The sequence below is a fragment of the Bufo gargarizans genome, chromosome 6 (assembly GCF_014858855.1).
Source record: "Bufo gargarizans isolate SCDJY-AF-19 chromosome 6, ASM1485885v1, whole genome shotgun sequence".
NCBI classification, from domain to species: domain Eukaryota; kingdom Metazoa; phylum Chordata; class Amphibia; order Anura; family Bufonidae; genus Bufo; species Bufo gargarizans.
The window spans coordinates 52,381,622-52,406,690 of NC_058085.1; the positions used below are offsets into that span (position 1 = coordinate 52,381,622).

The window sequence follows — 25,069 nt, forward strand, 5'->3', positions numbered from 1 at the left end:
AGAACATGTCCTATCTTTGTCCGTTTCGGCATTTGTAATATATTGCGGGCCTGTTGAAAATGCAGGATGGACACAGCCGGTATCCGCGACTTGCAGACCCCAAAAATGGAAATGGTTGTGTGCATGAGTCCTAATCCAATAGAAACTTTGTGGAAGGAGCTGATGCAAGTAGTTCATATAGGAAACCACCAACATGGCAGAGCTGAAGCTGTTTTGTACGGAGGAATGAGCTAAGAGTCCTCCGAGCCGATGTTCAGGACTAATCAACAATTACTGGGAACGTTTAGCCGCAGTTATTGCTGCACAGGGGGGTGACACCAGATACTGAATGAGAAGGACCACTCGCAGACATGTGATACTGGAGAATTTTCTTCAACATATTAAGGCCGCATGCACACGACTGTTGTGTGTTTTGCGTTCCGCAAATTGCGGATCAGCAGAACAAGGATGTCGTCCGTGTGCATTCCGCAATTTTTGGGAACGGCATGGACAGCCATTAATATAACTGCCTTCTCTCGTCCGCAAAACAGACTAGAATAGGACATGTTATATTTTTTTAGCGGGGCCACGGAACGGAGCAACGGATGCGGACAGCACATGGAGTGCTGTCCGCATCTTTTGCAGCCCCATTGAAGTGAATGGGTCCGCATCCAAGCCGCAAAAACTGCTGCTCAGATGCGGACCAAAACAACGGTCGTGTGCAGGAGGCCTAAGTCTCTAATATTTTGAACTCATTTGTTTGACTTCGCTAGCTTTATCTAATTTTATGACGTGATGTCGTTTTAGGTCAAATTTATAAAGAAATAGAGAAACTTCTGAAGGGTTCATAAACTTTTAGGCGCCACTTTGTATATGTAACATTTACATGGTGGACATATTTGACGACCAGCAGGTCGTTCTAGTTTCTTGCATCTTCGTAGGGGTACTCCGCTAGCAGTGCTGGGGGTACTTTTCTGGCTTTGCTGTTTTTGGGGAAACTCTAATTTCATGTAATCCCTAATGTCCTGCGTTTTGTCATTCCCCCCCCCCCCTTTCATTTCACCAGGCCCAGCAACGTGAATTAACGGTGCGACATGTAAAGCAAACCGAGAAAGAGCTGGGCTATCAGCTGAAGCAGCAGAGCGAGCAGTACGAGGCCACCATACAGCGCCACCTCACGTTCATCGACCAGGTAACTGGAGAATATACCACAACCAATTATTCACATCCAGTTTGGGTGCACCGCGCTTACACAGTAACCAGACAGGCAGCTGTGTGAGCGGGATTGTGCATTCACCCGCTGTATGCAAACCATGGATGTTTCCATTCACTGACAGCAAGCAGAGATATTGCAAGCGGTAAGGAATTGAAACAGATTGTACATTAGAAAGTCTGTAGTCATTGTATTGAAGGCTTAGGCTACTTTTACACTTGCATTTTTTTGCCTGATCCGGCAGGGATCAGCAAAAACACTTCCATTTTTGATAATACAACCATCTGGATCAGTTATGAACGGATCCGGTTGTATTATCTTTAAAATAGCAATGACTTTTTCTACTGTGTCCGAAAAAAAGGATCTGCCACCATTGACTTGCATTGTGTGTCATGCCAGATCCGTTTTGCTCCGCTTCCCATGCCGGACAGAAAACCGTTGCAAGCAACCAAACAGAACGGAATGCATTCTGGAGCGCTCCGTTCTGTTCAGTACAGTTTTGCCCCTATTGACAATGAATGGGGAGAAAATGGAAGCGTTTTTTTCCGGTATTGAGATCCTCTGCCGGATCTCAATACCAGAAAAGGAAAACGCAGATGTGAAAGTAACCTTATCCTTTAGGAAAGGTCCTCAATAGGTGATTGGCGGGGGGACCCCTCCACTTATAATCGGGGCACTGGACATGTTGTCGAAGATGCAGCAATTGCGAATGTCACTTTATTGTCTGCTTGTGTACAGCTCATCGATGACAAGAAAGCCCTGAGCGAGCGATGCGAGTCACTGGTAAGTGAGCTGAAGCAAGTGGATCACAAGTACTCCAGCAAGATCTCCCAGATGCAAGAGCAGCATGAAACGGTAAGGAGAAGCGTGCTACACTCTAGTCGCCACCAAAGCTGCATTCAAAATTCAGGGTTTTCTCATTAGTCTTTAGGCTGTATAACCTCACTAGGGATGAGCGAATCGAGTGAAGCAATAACTTCGGCTCATCGGAGCCAATACATTCTAATACTGTACGGAGCACCTGTTCCGTACAGTATTGGAGCAAAGTTTTATGCAAATCGACTTTGGATGTTTCATCTGAACTAGATTCGCTCATCCCTAAGGGTCCATTCACACGTCCGCAATTTCGTTCCGCATTTTGCGGAACAGAATTGCGAACCTATTCACTTCTATGGGGCAGCACGATGTGCTGCCCGGACACGGAATTGCGGCCCCGCACTTCCGGGTCTGCAATTCCGTTCCGAAAAAAATAGAACATGTCCTATACTTGTCCGCAATCGCGGACAAGAACAGGCATATTCTATTAGTGCCGGCAATGTGCAGTCCGCAAAATGACGAACGCACATTGCCGCTGTCCGTGTTTTGCGGATCCGTGGATCCGCAAAACACGTTGCGAACGTGTGAATGAACCCTAAACCTCACCTTGCACTGCTGCCCCCTTCTGGTTCAACCTGCGCTCTCTCATGGTGCATTGTGGGACATGTACTGTCTTCGGTACACCTTTTACACTGCCGCCCCGCAGGAGCTCCATCCACATCAATACCTACAGCCTTAGCAGAATGTCTCAGTAGTGCAGCCTCAGGCTTTGGGCCTATCGCTTCAGTGATCATATCTCAGCCTAGGATCGAGATATTCAAAATCGGTTCTCAGGTTATGCCAGTGGTGATAAAGCCTATGAGGTGTAACACAATAGGTCCTAGAAGACCGCGCGGCGGGGTTCTGCTTTATGGCCCCCGGGATCATTTCCATAGGTGGGGATTTATCCTTTGGTTATTTTATTGCATTCACATGTTGATTTATCTTCCCCCTCCTCTTTTCTTCTTCTCTTTGCCTTCCCCCAGGTTTGGCAAACTCTGGGCCCCCTGTGTGAGGTAATAGTCCTGTACACGCTACATGCCCTCTGTATGTCACACTATGCCGGAGTCTGCACCCTGTCTGTTATGCCCATCCCTATGCCCACCAGTCCTCATAGTCTAAAGTTGTTATCTGGGATTAGAAAAACATGGCTACTTTCTTCCAAAAATAGCCCCCACCCCTGTCCACAGGTTGTGTGCGGTATTGCAGCTCAGCCCCTTGACTCCAGTGCAGCGGAGCTGCAATACGCAACCCATGGACAGGGGTGATGCTGTTTTTCTAATCCTGGACAACCCCTTTAATGTTTTTCTGCAGCATGATCTGTAACCATTTTATACTAACTGGTTTATTGCTAGCTGACACCGGGTTTTGCACAAGATGATGTTTTTCGTTGTGTTCTGCTTTTAAATGTATGCCGCGCCACATCCTCCCACCTGATCATATCGACCACTGACAGCCTCCGCCTCATGTATAACTGCATGGAGTAGAAATTACCTTCCCCCCTTGCTCGGACGACGATGTCATCAACAGGGCGGAGTCCCTGCGTGACATCATCAGTGAAAAGATATTTTGGCGGACATCTCCAGTTTCCCTATTAACCCTTTCGCTACCAGCGCCGTACATGTATAGCGCTGGAGCGATAAGCAAACATTGCACCCCCGCTCGCACGTTCTGTGGGCGTCATAGCCGACAGGTCTCCGCAGAGAACGGCGGCTAATTAAAGCCTTTAAGATGCCATGATCAAGTGAGAGCACGGCATCTAAAGGGTCAAAAACCCGGAAGCTTGCGTTTCTGGGCTCGTTACCGGCATCATCTGTGGCCAATGAGGATGCCGGTAATTGATTTGAATGCGCTCAGCCTCGCAGAAGAGGCTGGGGGCATTCAAGCTGCAGTTCTTATTTTGGCCACCAGGTGGCAGGTCAACATAAGAAATGAGCAATAGTCAGTAATAAATGCATTTTAAAAATCCATGATTGTTCAAAATTAAAAAATACGAGCTTCAAAATCATTACAAAAAAGTTGAAAAAAAACCTAAAAAAATATATAAAAAATATAAAGGTTTAAACCACCCACCTTTCCGTATAATAAAAAAATAAATACCTAAATAACAAAAAATATCCTGGGTATCAACGCGACAGAAAACATCATGGGTATCACCACGACCGAAAACGCCCGTGCTACTAAAATATAAAATTATTTTTCCAATACGGCGAATGGCGTAATGAAAAAAAGGGTCAAAATAGCGAATTTGCTATTTTTTCATTGCTTCTCTTACCCACAAAAATGTAATAAAATGTGATCAAAAAGTCACACACACTCTAAAATGGTACCAATAAAATTACAGATTGTCCCACAAAAAGTGAGCCCCCACACAGCTCAGTATATATAACTATAAAAAAGTTACGGGGGCATAATATGGTGATGTAAAAAAAAAATTCTTTTTCAAAGTTTACATTTATTTTTACACTATTTAGACATTTAAAAAAACCTATACATATGTGGTATCGTTGTAATCGTACTGACCCAGAGAATGAAGGGCGTGGGTCAGTTTTGCCGCAAGTGGAACGCCATGGGAACAAAACCCATAAAACGGTGGAGAAATTGCATTTTTTTTTCCCAATTTCACCCCATTTAAAATTTTTGGGGCATTAGAAAGTACAAATTGTCCCGCAAAAAATAAATCCTTTTACAGCTATGTGAACGGAAATATAAAAAAGTTATGGCTCAAGGAAGATGGGGCAGAAAAATGAAAACTAAAAAACCTCTGGTATCCTAAGGGTTATTGTGTGTAATTCAGGTATTGCAATATGGGTGAAGACCAGTGTGGTAGTGAAAGAGTAAAGAAGTTTCTCCAGTGATACCCCCATGAAGTCCCCCCATATTGAAGAATAATGTAATATACTTATTTCTGTTCCCCGGTGGGGGTCTGGCTCCCTGCACCTCCGTCAGTCAGCTGCTACCTCCTCACAGCGCCATACATTGTCTAGTGGCCGTGATTGGTATTGCTGCACATAGGCCATGTGACCGATAAACATGACGTCACTGACCTAGGAATAGGCTGCAGCACTCCCCGGAGCACCGCAGCCTCTTCAGCTGATCGGTGGGGAATGCCAGGAGTCCGATATTGATGAAAACCCCCTTCAATTTATCTTTCTTTTAACCCCCATCATCCTCTTTATCTTCTGACTTTCTCCTGGTTTGCTTTGCATGATCCAGCCAGGGGGATGTAACACCATTAACAAGGCTCGTAGGCACGGTCATGCATACAGAATGCAGGTCACTTTTATTACTGGTTGATTGTTGATGTACGAGCGGGGGAAGGGTAGTGACAACTGCACTCAGCACATTTCACACCCAGGAAACTGGTTGTCACTTCTCCAGCCTGTTCAGCCATTGTCCTGAGAAACCAGGCACTGACCACTGCCCCCTATGTGCCACAATATGGACCTAAACAATTAGGAGGGGGAAAAAAAACAGGACTATGTATGTAGTTTAGTTGCTGTGGGGCATGCTGGGAAATTTGACCCGAACCTTTTGAAAGGTGCAAAATTCTGCACTGATTGACATCCTACATGTTTATGGGGTCGGCTCTCCATCAGATTGTTACCCAGCACTGCCCCCCTGCTGGTTCTCTGCCTCAGCTCTGTTCCCTGCAGAACCCCCATGGACTGACTACAGAGCACCATGAACTCCGACTAATGGGTTGTCAGAGTGCTGTAAGGGCGGTCGTGAGGATGGAACAGGGACACGCTGATAATACCAGCACAAGTGATCAGTTATCTTAACGTCTCGTCTTCCAGGAGATGAAGAAGCTGCAGGAACTGATGACCGCTACCGAAAAAGTGCGGCGGGAGAAGTGGATTGACGAGAAGACCAAGAAGATTAAAGAGATCACAGTGAAGGGTAAATGTGCACTTTATAGTCTCCTAGGTGTCTGATGGGATTAGGACTGTGTCCAAGTGAATGGGGCTGAGCTTCAGTACCAGGCACAGCCATGGACAAGGGTGGAGCTGTTTCTCCAAAAACAATAGACCTTTTTTCTAATCTCATTTAAAGGGGTATTCCCATCTCAGACAATGGGGGCACCTGTCTCATAAATAGAACCTTAAAACTCACGGAGGGTGCACCACGCATGCCCTGCCGCCCTCTGTTAATTTCTATGAGGCCGCCAAAAATAGCCGAGCGGTGGCTTGGCTATTTTAGTCGGCCCCATAGAAAAGAATGGGAGCGGTGCGCCCTCCGTGACTTTCAAGGCTCAGTTTATGAGATAGGTGCGGGTCCCAGTGGTGGGGCCTGCACCTGTCAGCGATATGCCCCCATTGTCCTAGCGATATGCCCCCATTGTCTGAGCTGACACAACCCCTTTAACCCCTGAAAGTCCTCAGTTTATCCTTTTATTTCAGGTTTTCATTCTATTCAGGGTAGTTGTAGCCATTTCTTGAAGGCTAGGTTACAGGTAATACGCCCCCGTTTTCAGCAAATTTGACCTTCAGTCCTAGGTCAAACACCATATAGGTTGTCATACAGCTTTTCAGATTGGTCCAGCTCAGGGGCTTAAAGGGGTTATGCAAAGTTTTCCACAGGATAGGGAATAACTAACTGATTGGTGGTGGCCTGATCATTGGGACCCTCACCCATTACGAGCAGGGAGGTCCTGTCCCCCACTGTCCTCATGGGCTGGCATGCCAAGCATGCATCCTAGCACTCCATTCTTTCTTTATGGGACCACTGGACATATTGGAGTGCTGTACTTGACCATGTCCGGCAGTCCCATAGAACATGAATGGAGTGCTTGGATTGCTGCTTCATCAAGGCGGAGTAACAGGACCCCCCTCATTGGGATCAGTGGGGGGGTCTCAGCGGTTGGATCCCCACTTATCAGTTACTTATCCCCTATTCTGTGCTTAAGGGATAATTAGAAAACTTGTCACAACCCCTTTAAGGCCTCTTTCACATGAACTATACGGATTGTGTCAGGATGCGTTCCGTGGAACTCGCACCATTTCACAAGCAAGTTCAGTTAGTTTTGTCTGCATTTGCGTTCAGTGTTTTTCCACGCGGGTGCAATCCGTTCTGATGCGGTTTTTACGCACGTTTACAAACAACATCTCCTAGCAACCGTCAGTGCTGCATTCCGGATACAAGGCGTTTTTCACTTCTATGAAGCCAGGGCTGCGTGAAAAACGCTGAATCTAGAACATGCTGCGATGCTCAGGCAACGTAGAACTGTTGCGGGGAAAAAAAAATCACTTGTGCACAGACCCTTTGAAATGAATGGGTCAGGATTCAGTGCAGGTGTCATGCATTCACGCATCGCACCCACGTGGAAACTCACTCGTGTGAAAGAGGCCTAAATGTACAGAAAATAATCAATTGGGGATCTGGGGTGCTTTTTAAAGGGAACCTGTCATCATTCCTTGCAGATTAGGGCTTGGCCCAGTGGTGATAACGCACTCTTGGAGCTTGTGTATTGAAAATGTACACTCGTGTATGTAGATATGGAGTCTAATGGGTTACCCTACTGTAAACCTTGAGGAGGATGTCATTCTCCTTTGTGGCCACTAGGTGTCCTCCTGCTGCAGAGTGATACTGGACTGTTGTATTATACAGATCTGTGTGTGAATAATAAGGATCAGTGATCAGATAGAAGCTGAGCAAGGGAGGTCCCGGCAGTGAGTCCCCCACCCACCGCCTGACCATTAAATAAAAATATTCCCAAGTATGTGCCGATGTCAGACGCTTCCTGCTGTGAGGGACTATCTGTCATGTAGGTTGTATCTGTAAAGAAGGGGAGTCAGGACTAGGTGTTCACACACAGTAAAATTTGTTTAATCCAGCGTCACTTGGACCTAATCCGTGCCAGATGATCAGATTTTCTAAATTATCAATCGCAGAACAATACATTAGGCTCACTTTTTAATTAAATCGACACAGGAAGAGCTAGCTCCTGTGGCTGGATGCTGATTGGCTCGGCACAGGAAGTGCTAGCTCCTGTGGCTGGATGCTGATTGGCTCGACATAGGAAATTCTAGCTCCTGTGGCTGGATGCTGATTGGCTCGGCATAGGAAGTGCTAGCTCCTGTGGCTGGATGCTGATTGGCTCGGCACAGGAAGTGCTAGCTCCTGTGGCTGAATGTTGATTGGCTTGTCACAGGAAGAGCTAGCTCCTGTGGCTGGATGCTGATTGGCTCGGCACAGGAAGTGCTAGCTCCTGTGGCTGGATGCTGATTGGCTCGGCATAGGAAGTGCTAGCTCCTGTGGCTGGATGCTGATTGGCTCGTCACAGGAAGAGCTAGCTCCTGTGGCTGGATGCCGATTGGCTCGGCATAGGAAGTGCTAGCTCCTGTGGCTGGATGCCGATTAGCTCGGCATAGGAAGTGCTAGTTCCTGTGGCTGAATGCTGATTGGCTCGGCACAGGAAGTGCTAGCTCCTGTGGCTGGATGTTGATTGGCTTGTCACAGGAAGAGCTAGCTCCTGTGGCTGGATGTCGATTGGCTCGGCATAGGAAGTGCTAGCTCCTGTGGCTGGATGCTGATTGGCTCGTCACAGGAAGACTTAGCTCCTGTGGCTGGATGCCGATTGGCTCGGCATAGGAAGTGCTAGTTCCTGTGGCTGGCTGGATGCCGATTGGCTCGGCACAGGAAGAGCTAGCTCCTGTGGCTGGATGCTGCGTGTCTCAGCACAGGAAGTGCTATCTCCTGTGGCTGGATGCTGATTGTTTCGGCACAGGAAGAGCTAGCTCCTGTGGCTGGATGCTGAGTGTCTAGGCACAGGAAGAGCTAGCTCCTGGGGCTGGATGCTGATTGGCTCGGCATAGGAAGTGCTAGCTCCTGTGGCTGGATGCTGATTGGCTCGGCATAGGAAGTGCTAGCTCCTGTGGCTGGATGCTGATTGGCTCGGCACAGGAAGTGCTAGCTCCTGTGGCTGGATGTTGATTGGCTCGTCACAGGAAGAGCTAGCTCCTGTGGCTGGATGCTGATTGGCTCGTCGCAGGAAGTGCTAGCTCTTGTGGCTGGATGCTGATTGGCTCAGCACAGAAAGTGCTAGCTACATGACGCTGGCTGCTCACATGCAAGTATATTATATTATGGGGGCACTGTGTCTGGCATATTCTGGGTACTATTGTAGTGGTATCTGATATGTGAGCACATCCAGTGCAGATGGCACAACATCATGGGTAGTTCCCTGTGAATGGTATTAGCTTGCCAGTGCTGTATGGGCACTGCACTGTGGAATATCTGCAAGATGGCACCACTCTACTTCAATTCATTAGCGCAATTGGCATCACTAGGTCTGGGCACTGGCATAGCGAGTGTCTTGAGATTACATTTAAGATTGGTTTGTGGGTGTGGTCAGAACAATGAGGGGTGGGGCTTATAAATTAGCTCTGGTTTGTGCTTGCAAGATTGAGGACCCCGACTGGCAGCCATATATGTGAGCTTTCTCCTCACTCTCTGCATATCTTCTCCCCTACAGGCCTGGAGCCCGAGATCCAGAGACTTATATCCAAGCACAAGCAGGAGATCCGCAAGTTAAAGGCTCTGCATGAAGCCGAGCTCCTGCAGTCCGATGAACGCGCGGCGCAGAGATACGTGCGCCAAGCGGAGGAGCTGAGGCAGAACCTGGAGCGAGAGAAGGAGGAAGTGAGCCAGAGGGAGCGAGAGCTGGCAAAGCAGAGGTGACGTACCAGGGGCCACTCTGGTGGTTCCAGGACCAAACACTGACACCAAGAGACATACCCCCTCATACTTTATGTAGGAATTTCAAGATCTCTGCCTACTTTCAGTGAATGGAAACATTCTTGTTTACCTTCAAAGCTTAAAAATCAGTACAGACCTACAGTACCATTGTACCCAATCTAGGCAATCCTCTGTGGCCCGACACTGATACATATTATCTGCACCAATGTGTCCTCCTCATGTTCTTGGCCCACAGAGGATTACCTAGACTTTAAGCAAACACTCAGCCGTGCAAAGTATTAGATCTTCGCTGTTTTTCAGCAAGTGGAGATCTTGAAAACAGCGAGGAATTGAAATGCAAGATTGTATTATGAGAGTTGGACATATTCAGCCCAAAATAGAGCTGAGGACCCCTGTATGATGTCCATCGGTGGGGTGGTCCTGATAGGAAACCACTAAGGCTGGTACCATAGATGCCACATTGCACTGGAGCTTGATCAAACCTTTGCATTACTGATAGGAGGAATGTGTTACCATTGCTGTCCAGGGGTCTGGAAAAGCCAAGTGGAGATCTGTGTGGGAGTTGTAATGGCAGCCATATTAGTGGTCACTCAGATAATTAGGGCTTATGCACACAACCGTATGTATTTTGCAGACCGCAAAACATGGATATGGAAAAAATACGGATGACATCCGTATTGCATCCCTATTTTTTTGCGGATCCATTGTAACAATGCCTATCCTCAAAACAAGAATAGGACAGGTTCTATCTTTTTTTGCAGGGCTACGGAACGGACATATGGATGCGGACAGCACACAGTCTGCATCCTATCCACAAAAAAATAAAAAAATACATTTATGTGCATGAGAACTTATTTGGAGGCAGCTGCATCAATATATATACACTCACCTAAAGAATTATTAGGAACACCTGTTCTATTTCTCATTAATGCGATTGTCTAGTCAACCAATCACATGGCAGTTGCTTCAATGCATGTAGGGTTGTGGTCCTGGTCAAGACAATCTCCTGAACTCCAAACTGAATGTCAGAATGGGAAAGAAAGGTGGGCTACAACAGCAGGAGACCCCACAGGGTACCACTCATCTCCACTACAAATAGGAAAAAGAGGCTACAATTTGCACGAGCTCACCAAAATTGGACTGTTGAAGACTGGAAAAATGTTGCCTGGTCTGATGAGTCTCGATTTCTGTTGAGACATTCAAATGGTAGAGTCCGAATTTGGCGTAAACAGAATGAGAACATGTATCCATCATGCCTTGTTACCACTGTGCAGGCTGGTGGTGGTGGTGTAATGGTGTGAGGGATGTTTTCTGGGCACACTTTAGGCCGCTTAATGCCAATTGGCCATCGTTTAAATGCCACGGGCTACCTGAGCATTCTTTCTGACCATGTCCATCCCTTCATGACCACCATGTACCCATCCTCTGATGGCTACTTCCAGCAGGATAATGCACCATGTCACAAAGCTCGAATCATTTCAAATTGGTTTCTTGAACAGGACCATGAGTTCACTGTACTAACATGGCCCCCACAGTCACCAGATCTCAACCCAATAGAGCATCTTTGGGATGTGGTGGAACGGGAGCTTCGTGCCCTGGATGTGCATCCCTCAAATCTCCATCAACTGCAAGATGCTATCCTATCAATATGGGCCAACATTTCTAAAGAATGCTATCAGCACCTTGTTGAATCAATGCCACGTAGAACTAAGGCAGTTCTGAAGACAAAAGGGGGTCCAACACCGTATTAGTATGGTGTTCCTAATAATTCTTTAGGTGAGAGTGTGTGTGTGTGTGTGTGTGTGTATATATATATATATATATATATATTTTTATTTATTTTTTTACTTTTTTTTTCTCTCCGTGTGCTATTTGAATAGCACTTTTACACGACACATTTTCCGTACAGACGGTTGATTTTTATTTATTTTTTGTTCCCCCTGTGTCCAGGTATGAGAAGCAGCTGGTGCAAGAGGAGCAGTCCCTGCAGGAGCAGCGCAGGAGGCTTTACAGCGACGTGTCCGAGGAGAAGGAGCGCCTGAAACAGCAGGCGGCCAGGTGAGAGGAGACCCCTGACCCCAATAGTGCAGTATCCACAGCCGCCATATTATGGCATATTATAAAAATTAAAGCAGTCACCTGATTACCATAAGCAACTCCTCCTGTCTGTCTTTCCATTGGATGTACTATGGGAAGCAAAATATTAGGGTTTCCTAATAACTCTGCATCTCCAGCCACCTATCCCTCTTCCCGGCAACACAAAGACTCCACTTGGGTATTGTACATCTTGGGTATTGCCTTGTCAAGAAGACATGTCCCAACAACGTGTGACACAGCCAGTGCTGATTGGACATGGACCATGTAGGGAGAAACCCTACAGAGAAGGGGAATGGTGATACGCCTTCCAGGAAGAATAAAAGAGGAACAGCACAACGCAGAGTTCTAAAACGAGAATTTCCAGCAGTGTTTATTTTCATGGGTTTTTAATTAAACCGATGTCGAGAGGGCTGACCAGCCCGGTTTAAAGGGACAGTGCAGGCACCACTGAAACACTGTGTTATGCCAAGTGTAAGAAAATTAGGGTTCGGTGCATGGCACAGAGACTCCGAATGAAACCCCTTGGGCCATGCTCCACTCCTACAGACCCTGCTCTTGGTATAACAGTGCTTCAGTTTTGCCAGAGTGCTCTTTCAAGGGGAATCTGTCACTATCTAGCTGTCTGCACAGACACATCGCTGTGGTTCACCTGATTAAAACCCTGTTTTCCTTTTGTTGATCTGAGGCTCCTTTCCCGAGTTATGATGCTTTTGCTTAATAGGCAAATTAGGCCTATGGTGCAACGAGGGTATCACCATTTGTCCTGTTGCACCCAGGTTTCATTTATTTATGTGACCAGCTTCTCCCTCATTGCCCTGTCAATCAAAGCATCGAGGGAAAGGCCAGCTACAGAACTGAGCAGAGCATGGGTGAAACAAGAGCAACAGTGACGCCCTCATTGCACCAAAGCCTACTTTGCATATTAAGCAAAAGTATCATAACTCTGGAACAGAGCCTCGGATCAACAAAAGAAAAAGAGCGGTTTAATCAGAACCACAGTAACGTGTCTACTCAAATCGTTTTATAGGGAGGTCACTGGTGACAGATTCCCTTTAATTAAATTACTTTTTGGAAGGAAATCAGTGACCTGATTGGTTAATACGGCGGTTGCTCCTTTTATTCCTTTGCAGTTACTTTTATAAATCTTCCAAGTTTATTGATGAGGCCTGAACCTGGCGTCCATTGCCTTGTGTGATATATCTTTATGTGTTTGTCTCCCAGGCAAAGAGCAGAATTGGATGAACTCCGGAAACAGCTGGAAGACAATTGCGCACTCGCCACCAGAGTCCTGAAAGAAGAGTACGAGAAGAGCAAGGAGGAGCAGGATAGGCGCCACCAGGTCCGGAGTAAAGCTGGATTAAGACATGGGGGGGGGGGGGGGAACTGGACGTAGCAGAAGCCTGAAGGCCTTCAGTGGCCATCCGTGTAGAAACAATGGGGATCCCGCCTTCTGGGACCCCTGCAGATTAGCTGAATGAAAGGGCAGCTCCCGACTCTGTAATACCCAATATGGCGGCATCCCTAATTATGTGGCTGTGTCTGGTACTGCAACTCAGCCCCATACACTTGAGTGCCCTGTGCTGATCCTTCTCTCTGTCCATCACGAAAATCCTTTTTAAAGGGGTTGTCCCTTGAGGAAGTCCCTGCCGATCCTTCAAACACGAACTGGCCGGATACAGAAAAGTGGCAGGTGCTCTTAAAGTTCAGTCCAAAAATGTGCATGCTCAGGTCGCCCCATCTGGGCGTATTTCTTACAAGAGGGCAGCGCTGACCTTACGGTGTCTTGGGGTAGGCAGAAGCGATCAGCTGATTGCCCCTTCCCTTGAGATCCCTGGGCCAGGGTGGCCACTGATGATTGTCATCTGACTGTGAACATTTTCCACAGTTCTCTCATTTCTATGGGCACCTTGTGTAGGAGTAAAAAAACAGCACCACACATGTCCATAGGTTGGGTCCGGTATTGCAGCTCAGCTCCAGTCACCACAGTAAAGCACAGCTGCAATACGAGACACAACCCATGGACATCTGTAGAGCTGTTACTGAAAAGCAGCCATGTTTTCACCTAATTTTGGACAACCCTTTGTATTTTGTTGCATACCTTCCATTTGCGATGTTATGAACATTTAAGCCCCATCCAGGATCACCAGTTTTTTACTCAGATTTGATTAAATACCGCCCTTTTGCAGTCTGGTTGGTATTGTTGGCCGGTATGCTGTTGCCCCATCTCTAATCCCCGGCGGTGCAGTTCTCGTGTCACTCCAGCTCTGTTTACATTCATTTGACCATTGAGCGGTTGCGTACAGGCACGGTCACGAGGTGTTTGTTTTTCCCAAAAAATAAGAAAACTGCAAACACTTTTCCTTCTGCTTGATTGCAGATTGAGCTGAAGGCAATCAAAGAGCGGCTGGAGATCGAGAAGCAGGCCTGGGAGCAGAACTACCTGAAGAAGGAGGTAACTGCTGCACATACACCAGATTACAGATGTTCTGGATTATAGAGCCGGGTTCATCCATCCCTATTGAGGTGCATTTCAGGGAGACCCCACCCATCACCTATAGTCACAGCAGTGACTCCTCTTCCTCCAGCAGTCAGAAAGTGTATTCCACCAGAGCCGTTTTCCCAGAGAGACACGGCAGAGCGGGTTTCCCCCACATTCTCCACAGACCAGGTTTTCCCTATTAAAGGGAACCTGTCATCAACTTTATGCTGCCCAAACTAACGGCAGCATAAAGTAGAGACAGGTGAGTTGATTTCAGCGGTCGGTCATTTGTAAGTTAAAAGTAAGTGGTTGCCGAGAACCAACATCACAATCATTGCAGACGGGGCCTGGAAAAGAGTCCCGGCCACCTGAGAAGAGTCCTGGTTATTCGTGCAGTCCTGCTCTCCTGCCCACCTGCTGATGACTGACAGTCTAATACAGAGCTTTCTCCCTTCCTGTCTAGGAGAGAACTGCCAATCATCAGCAGATGGGCGAGGAGAGCAGGAGATTAGGAATAACCAAGACTCTTATCAAGTAGATTTGACTCTTTCCAAGGTCTGGGCTGCAATGATTATGATGCTGGTTCTCAGCAACCACTTACTTTTAGCTCATGTGTGACACACCGCTGAAATCTGCATTTCTGTCACTATTTCATGCTGCCCTCAGTGAGGTCAGCATAACGTTGATGACGGGTTCCCTTTGATCACAACAGAGAGGTTTTCTCCCAGTAATGATAACAGACCATGTTTTTCCCAGTAGTCGCAACAGAGTGGGGCACCTTTATTAAAGGGGTTGTCTGGGTTCAAGGCTGAACCCGGGTATAAGCTCCCCTTCACTGAGTGGAGCATCGGAGCGTTTCCATGCTCTCCCTTGCCTTGTGCTGCATCGCGCAGGGCAAGGTCTGTTTGTTGTGAGCCGGTGATGCAGGGTGCAGACAACCCGCCTCTAAAACCGCCCAGATCAGATTTGTGTCGTTGACATCACCGGGCTCCCTGCTAAGTAGAAGTCTCTGTCTAGCATACTGATGTAAAGCCCGGCACGTCACCGGCTCACAACAAACATACCTTACCGTGCGCGATGTAGGCAAGGGGAGCATCGGAGCAAGGAAATGCTACTCATACATGGTAAAGGTGTGAAAGGGAGCTTATATCCGGTTTCAACCTTTAACCTGGACAATCCCTTTAATCTCGCCTTTTTTTAGGAGTAAAAAAATAATACTGGCGTATTTGAAACGCCTGTGTATAAATTGCCTCAGATTTATGATTCCTTAAAGGGGATATCATGGAAAAGATAAGTATGACTTATCCTCAGGAGAGGTCATCATTATCACATCAGTGGGAGTCCAAGTCCCGGCACCTCCGCTGATCAGCTATTTCAAGGAGCCGCTGTGCTCACCGGAGCTATGGTGAGCCATGCAGGCTCCTGGCAGCTTTCCAAGGACAGCGCCGTACATTGTATAGTGGCAGTGCTTGGTATTGCAGCTAGAGCCCCATTGACTTGAATAGGGCTGAGCTGCAACTAGGCCATGTGAATGCTGTACGGTGATTTTAATGGATTTGGAAGAGGCTGCAGGGTTCAAGGCCTCTTCTAATAGCTGATCATCAGTGTCCTGGGTGTCACACACCCCCACAGATCTGATACTGATGACCTATCCTGAGTCATAAATATCTTTTCCTGGATAACCCCTTTAATAAATCATCTTAATCATATTTGGTTTAAGTCTGACAGGTTCATATTCACTAAGACTTATCTCATTGGTTTGTGCATAAAAAAGTTGCGCAAATGACCGGAAAAAGTCGCAACTCTTTCTCTTTCAATGCAGAAAATTGTGCAAGTTTCCCCTCAATACAGATGGGAAAAATAAGCCTGGTCAGTGGAGTAGAAATGAGACTTTTTATGCACCTAATTCGGGCTAAAAAAAAAAGGTGCACCAACATAAATACCTCGGAAATAAGTGGCAAAACAAAGACAACTCCAAAATTTGTCTCAAAATACAGATGACGTCCATGTGCATTCAGTTTTTTGCGGAACGGAACAGCTGGCCCCTGATAGAACAGTACTATCCTTGTCCGTTAAGCGGACAACAATAGGACATGTTCTATCTTTGAACGGAAATACGGAAACGGAAGGCATACGGAGTACCTTCTGTTTTTTTTTGCGGATCCATTGAAATGAATAGGTCAGTATACGGAACACACAGAACGTAAACGGGAAAAAAAAACTTTGTATGCAAGAGGCCTTAGACGAACAAGGCGCAAATTGCTCCTAAACAGGCACAAAATCAGTTGGTAAATTAGACTTAAAAAATAAAACAGCCTGAAACAGCTTTTTTTATTCCTGAAAACAGGCACAGATACTATCGTAAATGTGCCCCAGTGTGTTTTCCCCAAGCAGTCGCTACAGACTGCGTTTTCCCCAAGCAGTCGCTACAGACTGCGTTTTCCCCAAGCAGTCGCTACAGACTGCGTTTTCCCCAAGCAGTCGCTACAGACTGCGTTTTCCCCAAGCAGTCGCTACAGACTGCGTTTTCCCCAAGCAGTCGCTACAGACTGCGTTTTCCCCAAGCAGTCGCTACAGACTGCGTTTTCCCCAAGCAGTCGCTACAGACTGCGTTTTCCCCAAGCAGTCGCTACAGACTGCGTTTTCCCCAAGCAGTCGCTACAGACTGCGTTTTCCCCAAGCAGTCGCTACAGACTGCGTTTTCCCCAAGCAGTCGCTACAGAGGACACTTCCCCAGTCGTAACATTGGTTTTGCCCCAGTTGTCACAGCAGGGCTCCTCCCTCTTCCACTGTATACTACCTCCAGCACATTGTGCCCTTTGCTAGAGTCTCCTGTTCCCAATGACTTCATGCCGCCTCCTCTGCTCTCGTCCGCCTTTTTTGTGTTTTGACAAAAATGTGGTTCCCCTTTAAGAAGAAGTTCTGCTGTAAATCTAATGATATAAGGCAATGTACTGTGTGCTTTTTAGGAAGCCTGGCTGCTTTCCAGGGAGCGGGAACTCAAAGAAGAGGTGCGGAAAGGGAGAGATAAGGAGATAGAACTGGTGATCCAGCGGCTGGAGGCTGAAATGTCGACAGCGAGGGAAGAATGTGAGCGGGCAGCTGAGAACAGGTACCGGGCGCACAAACAAAATGGGAGAATCCCAACTAGTGGGTACTAAACATGGAGGCACTACAACAACACCAGTGATTGTGGTAATGCACATTGGATGCTGAAGATGTCAGAGCACATTAAAAGGGTTGTATTCAGTTAGCGCCACTCTCTCCCACAGACTGCATCTGGTATTGCAACTTATTCCATTCACATGAATAAAGCTGATGTGCAATAGCAGACACAGCCTGTAAGCAAGATAGCATAGTCTGGTGACCTGAGCGTGCGCATTTTTGGAACAAACTTTGGCAAGGGCCGTATTGTCTACACACAGATGTAGTATTCTGGCAGCTAAAGGCATCCGTGTTGGTCCCATGTTCTTATGTGCCCGCATTGCTGAGAAAAGGTTCAGCCCTCATGCTTTACAGTGCAGCTCTGCTTGTTTAGTTTGGCTAATGGGTATGTTCCACAGAAGACAAGAAGAGGAGTTTTCTAAATAGCACCCTCATTAAAGGGCATCTGATGCACTTGGCAGCTGAAGGCATCTGTGTTGGTCCCATGTTCATATGTGCCCGTATTACTGAGGAAAATTAGGTTTTGTTATATGCAAATGAGCCTCCAGGAGCAACGGGGGCGTTGCCATTACACCTAGAGGCTCCGCTCTCTCTGCAACTGCCACACCCTCTGCACTTTCACAGCGCCAGGTATGATAACAGCCCTGTCAATTAAAGTGCAGAGGGCGCAATAAATGCAGAGAGAGAAGAGCCTCTAGGTGTAACGGCAACGCCTACATTGCACCTAGAGGCTCATTTGCATATATCAAAACACAATTTTTCTCAGCAATGCTGGAACATATGGACACGGGACCAACACAGATGCCTTCAGCTGCCAAGTGCATCAGATGCCCTTTAATGAGAGTGCTATTTAGAAAACTCCTCTTCTTCTCTTCTGTGGAACATACTTATTAGCCAGACTAAACAAGCAGAGCTGCACTGTAAAGCATGGGGGCTGAGCCTTTGATGAGATGGGTGGATTTAAGACACCAGTAGGTAATGCAGCTAAATTGTGGTCACTGCTCATAGCTGTGTCTAATGGAGCTGAGCTAAACAGTGTCACCCAATGATATTTTTCCATTGCGCGATCAAACCAATTAACATGTTCACTGCTGCACCACGTATGACATTAGAAGGTTATTCCGTTAGTATCCTTTACAAGAAGGTCTAAGCCTTTCTGGCTTACTTACAATGCTCATCCATTTTGCAGTTATAATCCACTTTAGGGATAGCAGGATGACAGCTATGGCCGCCAGTTAAAGGGGTATTCCCATTTCGGACAATTATGGCATATCCACAGGCTATTCTGTTCATTTTTCACCTGAATTTAGCAATCATCTTATCCGTCCAGGTGGCATAATGCCAAACATTAGCTTCTCCAGTCATGAGACAATTACGCCCAGCCCCCAATTCACTGGGATAGTCCCACAAAACGTCCCAGGACGCCCACGTTTATGCGTATTTGCACTTGCATATGCCGTAACTGTCTGAGAACAGCTTGTGGGGTGTCACCAGGCACCTGCATAGGAGATTTTCCTAATTACGGAGTAATGCGTTCCACCCAAAGTCTTGTATTGATATACAGCTACTTGGCTTCACCATTCAGGATTCTACCCCTGTAAGAGCTGAATTGAGGATCACCTGTATGTGTTCTGTGTCCCGGCAGGGTTAAGAGGGTGCGAGAAAAGTACGAATCCGAGCTGCAGGAGCTTGAGCGATCCGAGCAGAAGTCACATGAGCGCTGCAACCAATTAAAGGAGCGAGTGACTGAGCTGGAGGGGGAGCAGATCAGACTGCACGGACTTCTGAAGCAGAGGGAGCTGGAGGTGGAAGATCTCAGAAAGGTGAGGCTCTGCAAGCAGAGCAACGCTCTGCAGATATTAGAACTAACTCATTGCTTCACTTTACAGCTTCGGTCTGTAGGTAATGCGGGAGTAACTTTGCTTTAGTAACTTTAGTTATCTTACACTAATCTAGCTTCTCTAGTCACAACCAGAGCTGCAGCCAAAATCATTCATTTGACACAGTGCACTAATATACACACCCCATTCAGCTGTTATTGGGTTATGCATGGCTGCATCTGCTGCATTGCATTCTGGGGGATGTAGTTTTTATAAATATTACACAGCGGAGTCCCATTAATCGGACCACCGGCAAATATCCAGAGTAACCGCCTTGTGCAGCCCGGACAGCAGCTAGATGGGCTGGGGGTGACTCCATAAGGTTCTGGTAGGTTGTCACAGGTGTCGTGTAGCTTGAGAAGCGATTCTAAACGCAGCTCTGGATGTGGCTAGAATTCAAGACATGATGTACATTCAGGGCCGGCTCCAGGTTCATGTGGGCCCTTGGGCAATAAATCACAGTGGGCCCCCTTGTGGCATTTTTTTACTTTTACATGTACCCCTGTGGCTCCCACACCGTATAGAGAGCCCCAGTGGCCCCATACAGTATAATAATCCCCAATGGCCCCCAACACAGTATAATGACCCTCAGTCGCCCCCTGTCAGAATAATGACCCCCAGTGACCCCCTGGGGGTTATACTGTATGGAGGGGCACTGGGGGTCATTATACTGTATGGGGTCACTGGGGGTCATTATACTGAATGGAGGGTCGTTGGGGATCATTATACTAATTGGGGGGCACTGGGGTCATTATACTGTATAAGAGGCCCTCACTAGCTAGAACTGACTGGGCCCCACAGCAAATTCTTATATAAACCCCCCGCCACCTGTGTGGGTTCACATCTCATCACGCCTATATTAGGTGTATTTCTGACAAAGATTGTGGCACAAGGGTCCTTTGTGCCGGAATCTGCAACTTTTTCCCACTCATGCCAGGTCTAAAAAAGGTGGCGTGGGCAGGGAAGGGGATACAGTTATTGCCATACAGTTACCGGATAAAACCGTCATACAGTAACTGGATAACACTGCTACGCAGTAACTGGATAGCACCACCATACAGTGACTGGATAAAAGGGTATAAGAGGGCACAGTACAGGGAATGAGGAGGGGCACTGTACAGGGGGTATGGTAAGAGGGCACAATGCAGGGTATAAGGGGGCACAGTACGGGGTGGGGGGCACAGTCACGTGACCCTGTGACGTTAAAAGGTCCTTATGGTGCATGCGGTTTACACACTACCATAATGAGAGGCAGAGGAGTGAGACAGGGGCCCGGGGCCCTGGATGGACAGGAGTGGTGCACACAGCAAGTAGGTGGAAGGGGCTCTGAGGGGGATTCATACAACAAGTAGTGGCGGGAGGTCTGTGCAGGGCAGCAATAGGAGATCAGAGGGTGAAACAGGAGCTCTGGATACATGAGGGAGGAAAGGAGACAGCAGGGGCCCCATGAGGATGAGATAGGACAGGCTATGGGTGGGCAGGTATCATGGAGGCAAACTACTTACCGAGGCAGTAAAAGAACTAAATAGTATGAAGCTGCTGGTCTACAGCATCCAGCAGCAGCTTCCACAGTGGGCCCCGGCACTTGCCCGGGTATGACGGGTGCGGACACCGGCCCTGTGTACATCAAAAGTAATGTGGAGCGCTCCTTTAATATTTCATTGACATTTTGACTACAGATCACAGACCGGCTGAATGAGGAGAGAAGGAGCCTCTCAGACGTGATCCGCCAAGAGTTCGCAGACCGGCTCGTAACCACCGAAGAAGAAAACAAAAGGTTAAAAATTGAGGCATCTGAGGCGCAGGCTCGCCATCGTCTCGAGTTGGAACGGGTGACTCGTGAGAAGGAGGAGGAACTGGAGGAGGTCCACAAGAGGTGAGATTTTATTACAGGGGTTGTCCACTTCTTGTAGTTTCTCTCTGCCCACCTTCCATCCGTCCTGAGGGGACAACCCCTTTAAGAGATGGTAAGTAAGCAGCAGGGAGAATTATCCATCCATTATATGTCTGTGGGAGGACCCATCGGAGACCACCCAGGCACTGCCTCATCTAACATAATCACAAGTGGACAGTTTACTGCTTCCAACAGGGTCAGCTTAACCCCTTTCCTGAAATATTTTGTGCTGCTGTGACTAGAAATGAGCTGATTTTTGCTTGAATGACCAGTAAATGGAATACAATAGGAAAACAAATGTTATTCTCATTAAAGGGGTTTTGTAGCACTTCTGACTCCTGGCATCTCTGCCGATAAACTGAAAGAGCCTCAAGCACCAGATCCAGGCACAGCGCCATACATAGGGTTGTGGTTGAGCCTGGTACTGCACTTGAATAGGAATGAGTTGCTGTATGAGGCTCAATCACAACCTTAGGGCTCATTCAGACAAGCTGTATCTGTTTTGCGGATGCGCAAAACACGGATACTGGCCGTGTGCGTTCTGCATTTTGCGGAACGGAATGGCCAACCCTATGATAGAAATGCCTATTCTTGTCGGCAATTGCGGACAAAAATAGCACGCGTTATATCTCTTTTTGTGGGGGCGCAGAACGGAAGTACGGATGCGGACAGCACACGGTGTGGTGTCTGCATATTTTGCGGCACCATTGAAATGAATGCGTCAGCATCCACTCCGCAAAATTGCAAAACGCATGCTGACACAAATATACGGTCGTCTAAATGAATCGATATTCACGTCAATGTGCCTGTGCATAAATGAAGAGGATGTGGCACTTTTTGGAGCACCATGGCAGGTTTAGTTGGGCATGTAGAGAGTTTGACCCCTACGTCCTTTTAAGGACAACCGCCGTACATGTATAGCGGAAGTCCACACTTTAAAGATGGCGCCCGCTCAGCAGATGAGCGGGTGTCATAGCAGTTGGGTGCCTGCTGTTTTACACAGCAGAGGCATTGTCCATGACTGCCATCTTAGCAGTCTTTTCCTGGGAGTGCTGCACTCATTCCAAGATCTAGAGTCGTTTGGTTGCCAGAACAGCCTCTGACCCTCTGAAGGCCCCAAGGTCTGTCATAGCAAAGTTCATATGGAGCCCTGCCTGGTGAATCTCCCATAGGCTGCAATGTCCCTAAAAATAAGTGTAAAAAAAAAAATATATATAAAAAAAATAATAATAATTGTATTACCCCTCCTTTACTCATGTCAAAAATAAAGAATAAAAAAAATAAAGACCATTAGCATCGCTGCGTCCTAAAATGCCCGTACTATTAAAATATTTATCCCGTACAGTGAATGGCGTAATGGGGGAAAAAAAAAATCTAAATGGTAGATTCACAGTTTTTTTGGTCACTTCAACTCCAAACAAAATTGAATAATGATCAAAATTTCACACACACTCCATGGTATCAATAAAACCTACAGATCACTCTACAAAAAATGAGCCCTGTAGACGTAAGTCAGCGCTGTAGACGTAAATATGAAACAGTTATGAGGGTCAGAATATTGTGATGTAAAGGAATTTTTTTTTTTTAGGTTACATTTATTTATTATTACTATTATTAAAGAAAAGCTATATAAATGTGGTATTGCTGTAATCATACTGACCCAGAGAATAAAGAGAACAGGTCAGTTTTACCGCATACGGAATGCCATAGAAAACGAGACCCATAAAACTAAGGCAGAATTGCATTATTATTTTTTTTATTTTTTTTTATATTATATATTTTTTTCAATTTCACTCCATTTGTATTTTTTTCCAGCTTCTCACTACATCGTATATTAAATGGTGCCATTTGAATGTACAACTTGTCCTGCCCTGATACAGCTATGTGAGCAGAAAAATGAAAAAAGTTATGGTTCCGGGAAAGCGGGGAGTAAAAAACAAAAATGCAAAAATAAAAATTTTCCTAAAGAGCTTTACGACTAAAGCTGCTTATCCCCTATGCCCAGAGTGGGAATGAGTATGTGAACATTGGGACCCCCGTTCATGAAAACAGAGGTCCGGATGTGCTCTCTGAGAATGGACAGTTTTTTTTTGTTTGCTGGGAGTCCCAGCAGTCGAATCTCCAACATTCATACACTTATCCCCTATTGTATACAAGTAGTGATGCCCAAACCTGGCAAATGGACCCAGATGAATAGCTGGTCACACACTTATTTGCGAAACACCAAAACATGATTCTGATTGGCTAATAGGGTGCTTATCCCTCCCCCAAGGTTCTGCCCATCTCTGGATAACTATATTATCTTCTTTTTAGAGTGAAATCTGCTATAGTGAAGAAAGAAGAGACTGTGAACAGCCTGCGGAAACAGTGCGAGGTCAGTGAAGGCCACCTAACACCCCCTGTACCTACCAAAAAAGTAACTGGTGTAAATGCAAATCACTGGATCAAGCTGAACAAGAAGGGAATGCTGTGAGATTACAGCTCTAAAGCTCGCAGATTTGTGAATGCAGAACTGGAGTATAATACAGGGTGTAGCCCATTGAAATCAGAAGGCGCCCCATGCTTTTAAAGGGGTTGTCTGAGATTTTTTTAACTGATGACCTATCCTGGATAACTATGTGTTTTGTCTTGCAGGCGGCAGTCAAGCGAGCCGATCACTTGGAAGCCCTCCTGGAACAGCAACGCAAACAGTTATTGGCAAAGTAACCCCCTAGTTCTCCCCCTTGTGCGCCCGCTCGTGCCTCCCTGTGACAGACACTACTGCAGGAATTTTAGTTTGTGCTTTTTCTCCAGTTTGTCTTTTGCACACTTTTCGTTGGTGCCTCATTTCTAATGATAAAATGATTATTATTTTTTTTACGATTCCTGGTCTGATACTTCGGAAGTTTGCCTGTATGTAATGCCAGCAGTGTAATCCAGTATGCCAGTCACGGTGCCAGTGTCCCCATACATAAATGTTGGTTGCTTTAAAAGGGTTGTGCCATGATGTATAGAAAAAAATCTGGCATAATATAGTACATGAGAATCTCTCACAAAGCTAAAACTAGCCATGTACCTCACATGGATCCAGAGAGTTCTCAAGTCATTGCTCCAATTGTTCTGCTAGAATAATTTCAGGCTGGCACCTCAGGGGTGTGTCCTCTCACATGGGGTGTGTCCTTTCTGCTGCAGCTCTTTCCCTGTAACTGCCATAGCTTCTAACAGGAGATATGGCTAGTGACAGTAGACTATTTAAACTGAGCATGTGCGACCTCTTTAGGGAGGTGGACAAGAAATAAGAAAAAGAACAAACAGCAGATGGCGCTATACAAAGATTTTATTCAATAGCTCGGTGGTTATACTAAACTTTTAATTACATGCAATTAAAAAATTATTCAGATCCAGGTGCTGGTTTGAAAAATTTAAAATATTTTAAGCTCCCCACTATTTAAGTGCCTTGAAAGCCCTAGAGGCACTTAAGTAGTAACTTGGCCAATGAGGCTGGTACTTTATCTTGACATCCTGATTGGGAGTTTGGGGTACTATCCAGCAGTGGCACTCACTCATGCGTTTTAGAAAGACCACATAGGACAATAGTCTGTCCATTCAGGAGCAGATCTTCTATTGATTCCTTAGATTTTGGTTCAGAGCTTTTTAGCTCTGTTTCTTTAGGGCAGTGCTGTGATCTGTGACTACAGCTTAGCTACAGTGTCTACAGGGAGTCGGAGGTAGTCTGAGCCACGCCTCCTGCCTCGTGATTGGTTCAGGCTGTTGCTACCTCCCCACTGCAGCTCTGCATCTACTGACTGACTGCTGTCACAGGCACA

At 46.6% G+C, this 25,069-nt stretch overlaps 1 protein-coding gene across 5 annotated transcripts in view; it reads left to right on the forward strand.

Moving 5' to 3' along the window:
- The window catches only part of CEP131 (centrosomal protein 131), a 42,614-nt gene extending 17,994 nt beyond the window's left edge, over positions 1 to 24,620 (forward strand). For 4 of the 5 annotated variants that reach the window (XM_044299196.1, XM_044299198.1, XM_044299194.1 and 1 more), the window contains exons 15-27: positions 1,046 to 1,171; positions 1,931 to 2,047; positions 3,034 to 3,063; positions 5,848 to 5,950; positions 9,525 to 9,726; positions 11,699 to 11,806; positions 13,067 to 13,184; positions 14,223 to 14,297; positions 17,294 to 17,436; positions 19,135 to 19,312; positions 21,049 to 21,245; positions 23,577 to 23,637; positions 23,898 to 24,620. In XM_044299196.1, coding sequence (XP_044155131.1) covers positions 1,046 to 1,171; positions 1,931 to 2,047; positions 3,034 to 3,063; positions 5,848 to 5,950; positions 9,525 to 9,726; positions 11,699 to 11,806; positions 13,067 to 13,184; positions 14,223 to 14,297; positions 17,294 to 17,436; positions 19,135 to 19,312; positions 21,049 to 21,245; positions 23,577 to 23,637; positions 23,898 to 23,969 — 1,530 coding nt within the window. In that variant the 3' untranslated portion in view covers positions 23,970 to 24,620. The remainder of the gene's footprint in view (positions 1 to 1,045; positions 1,172 to 1,930; positions 2,048 to 3,033; positions 3,064 to 5,847; positions 5,951 to 9,524; positions 9,727 to 11,698; positions 11,807 to 13,066; positions 13,185 to 14,222; positions 14,298 to 17,293; positions 17,437 to 19,134; positions 19,313 to 21,048; positions 21,246 to 23,576; positions 23,638 to 23,897) is intronic. The other variant, XM_044299199.1, reaches the window with a different exon arrangement.
- The last annotated feature ends 449 nt before the right edge of the window (positions 24,621 to 25,069 follow it).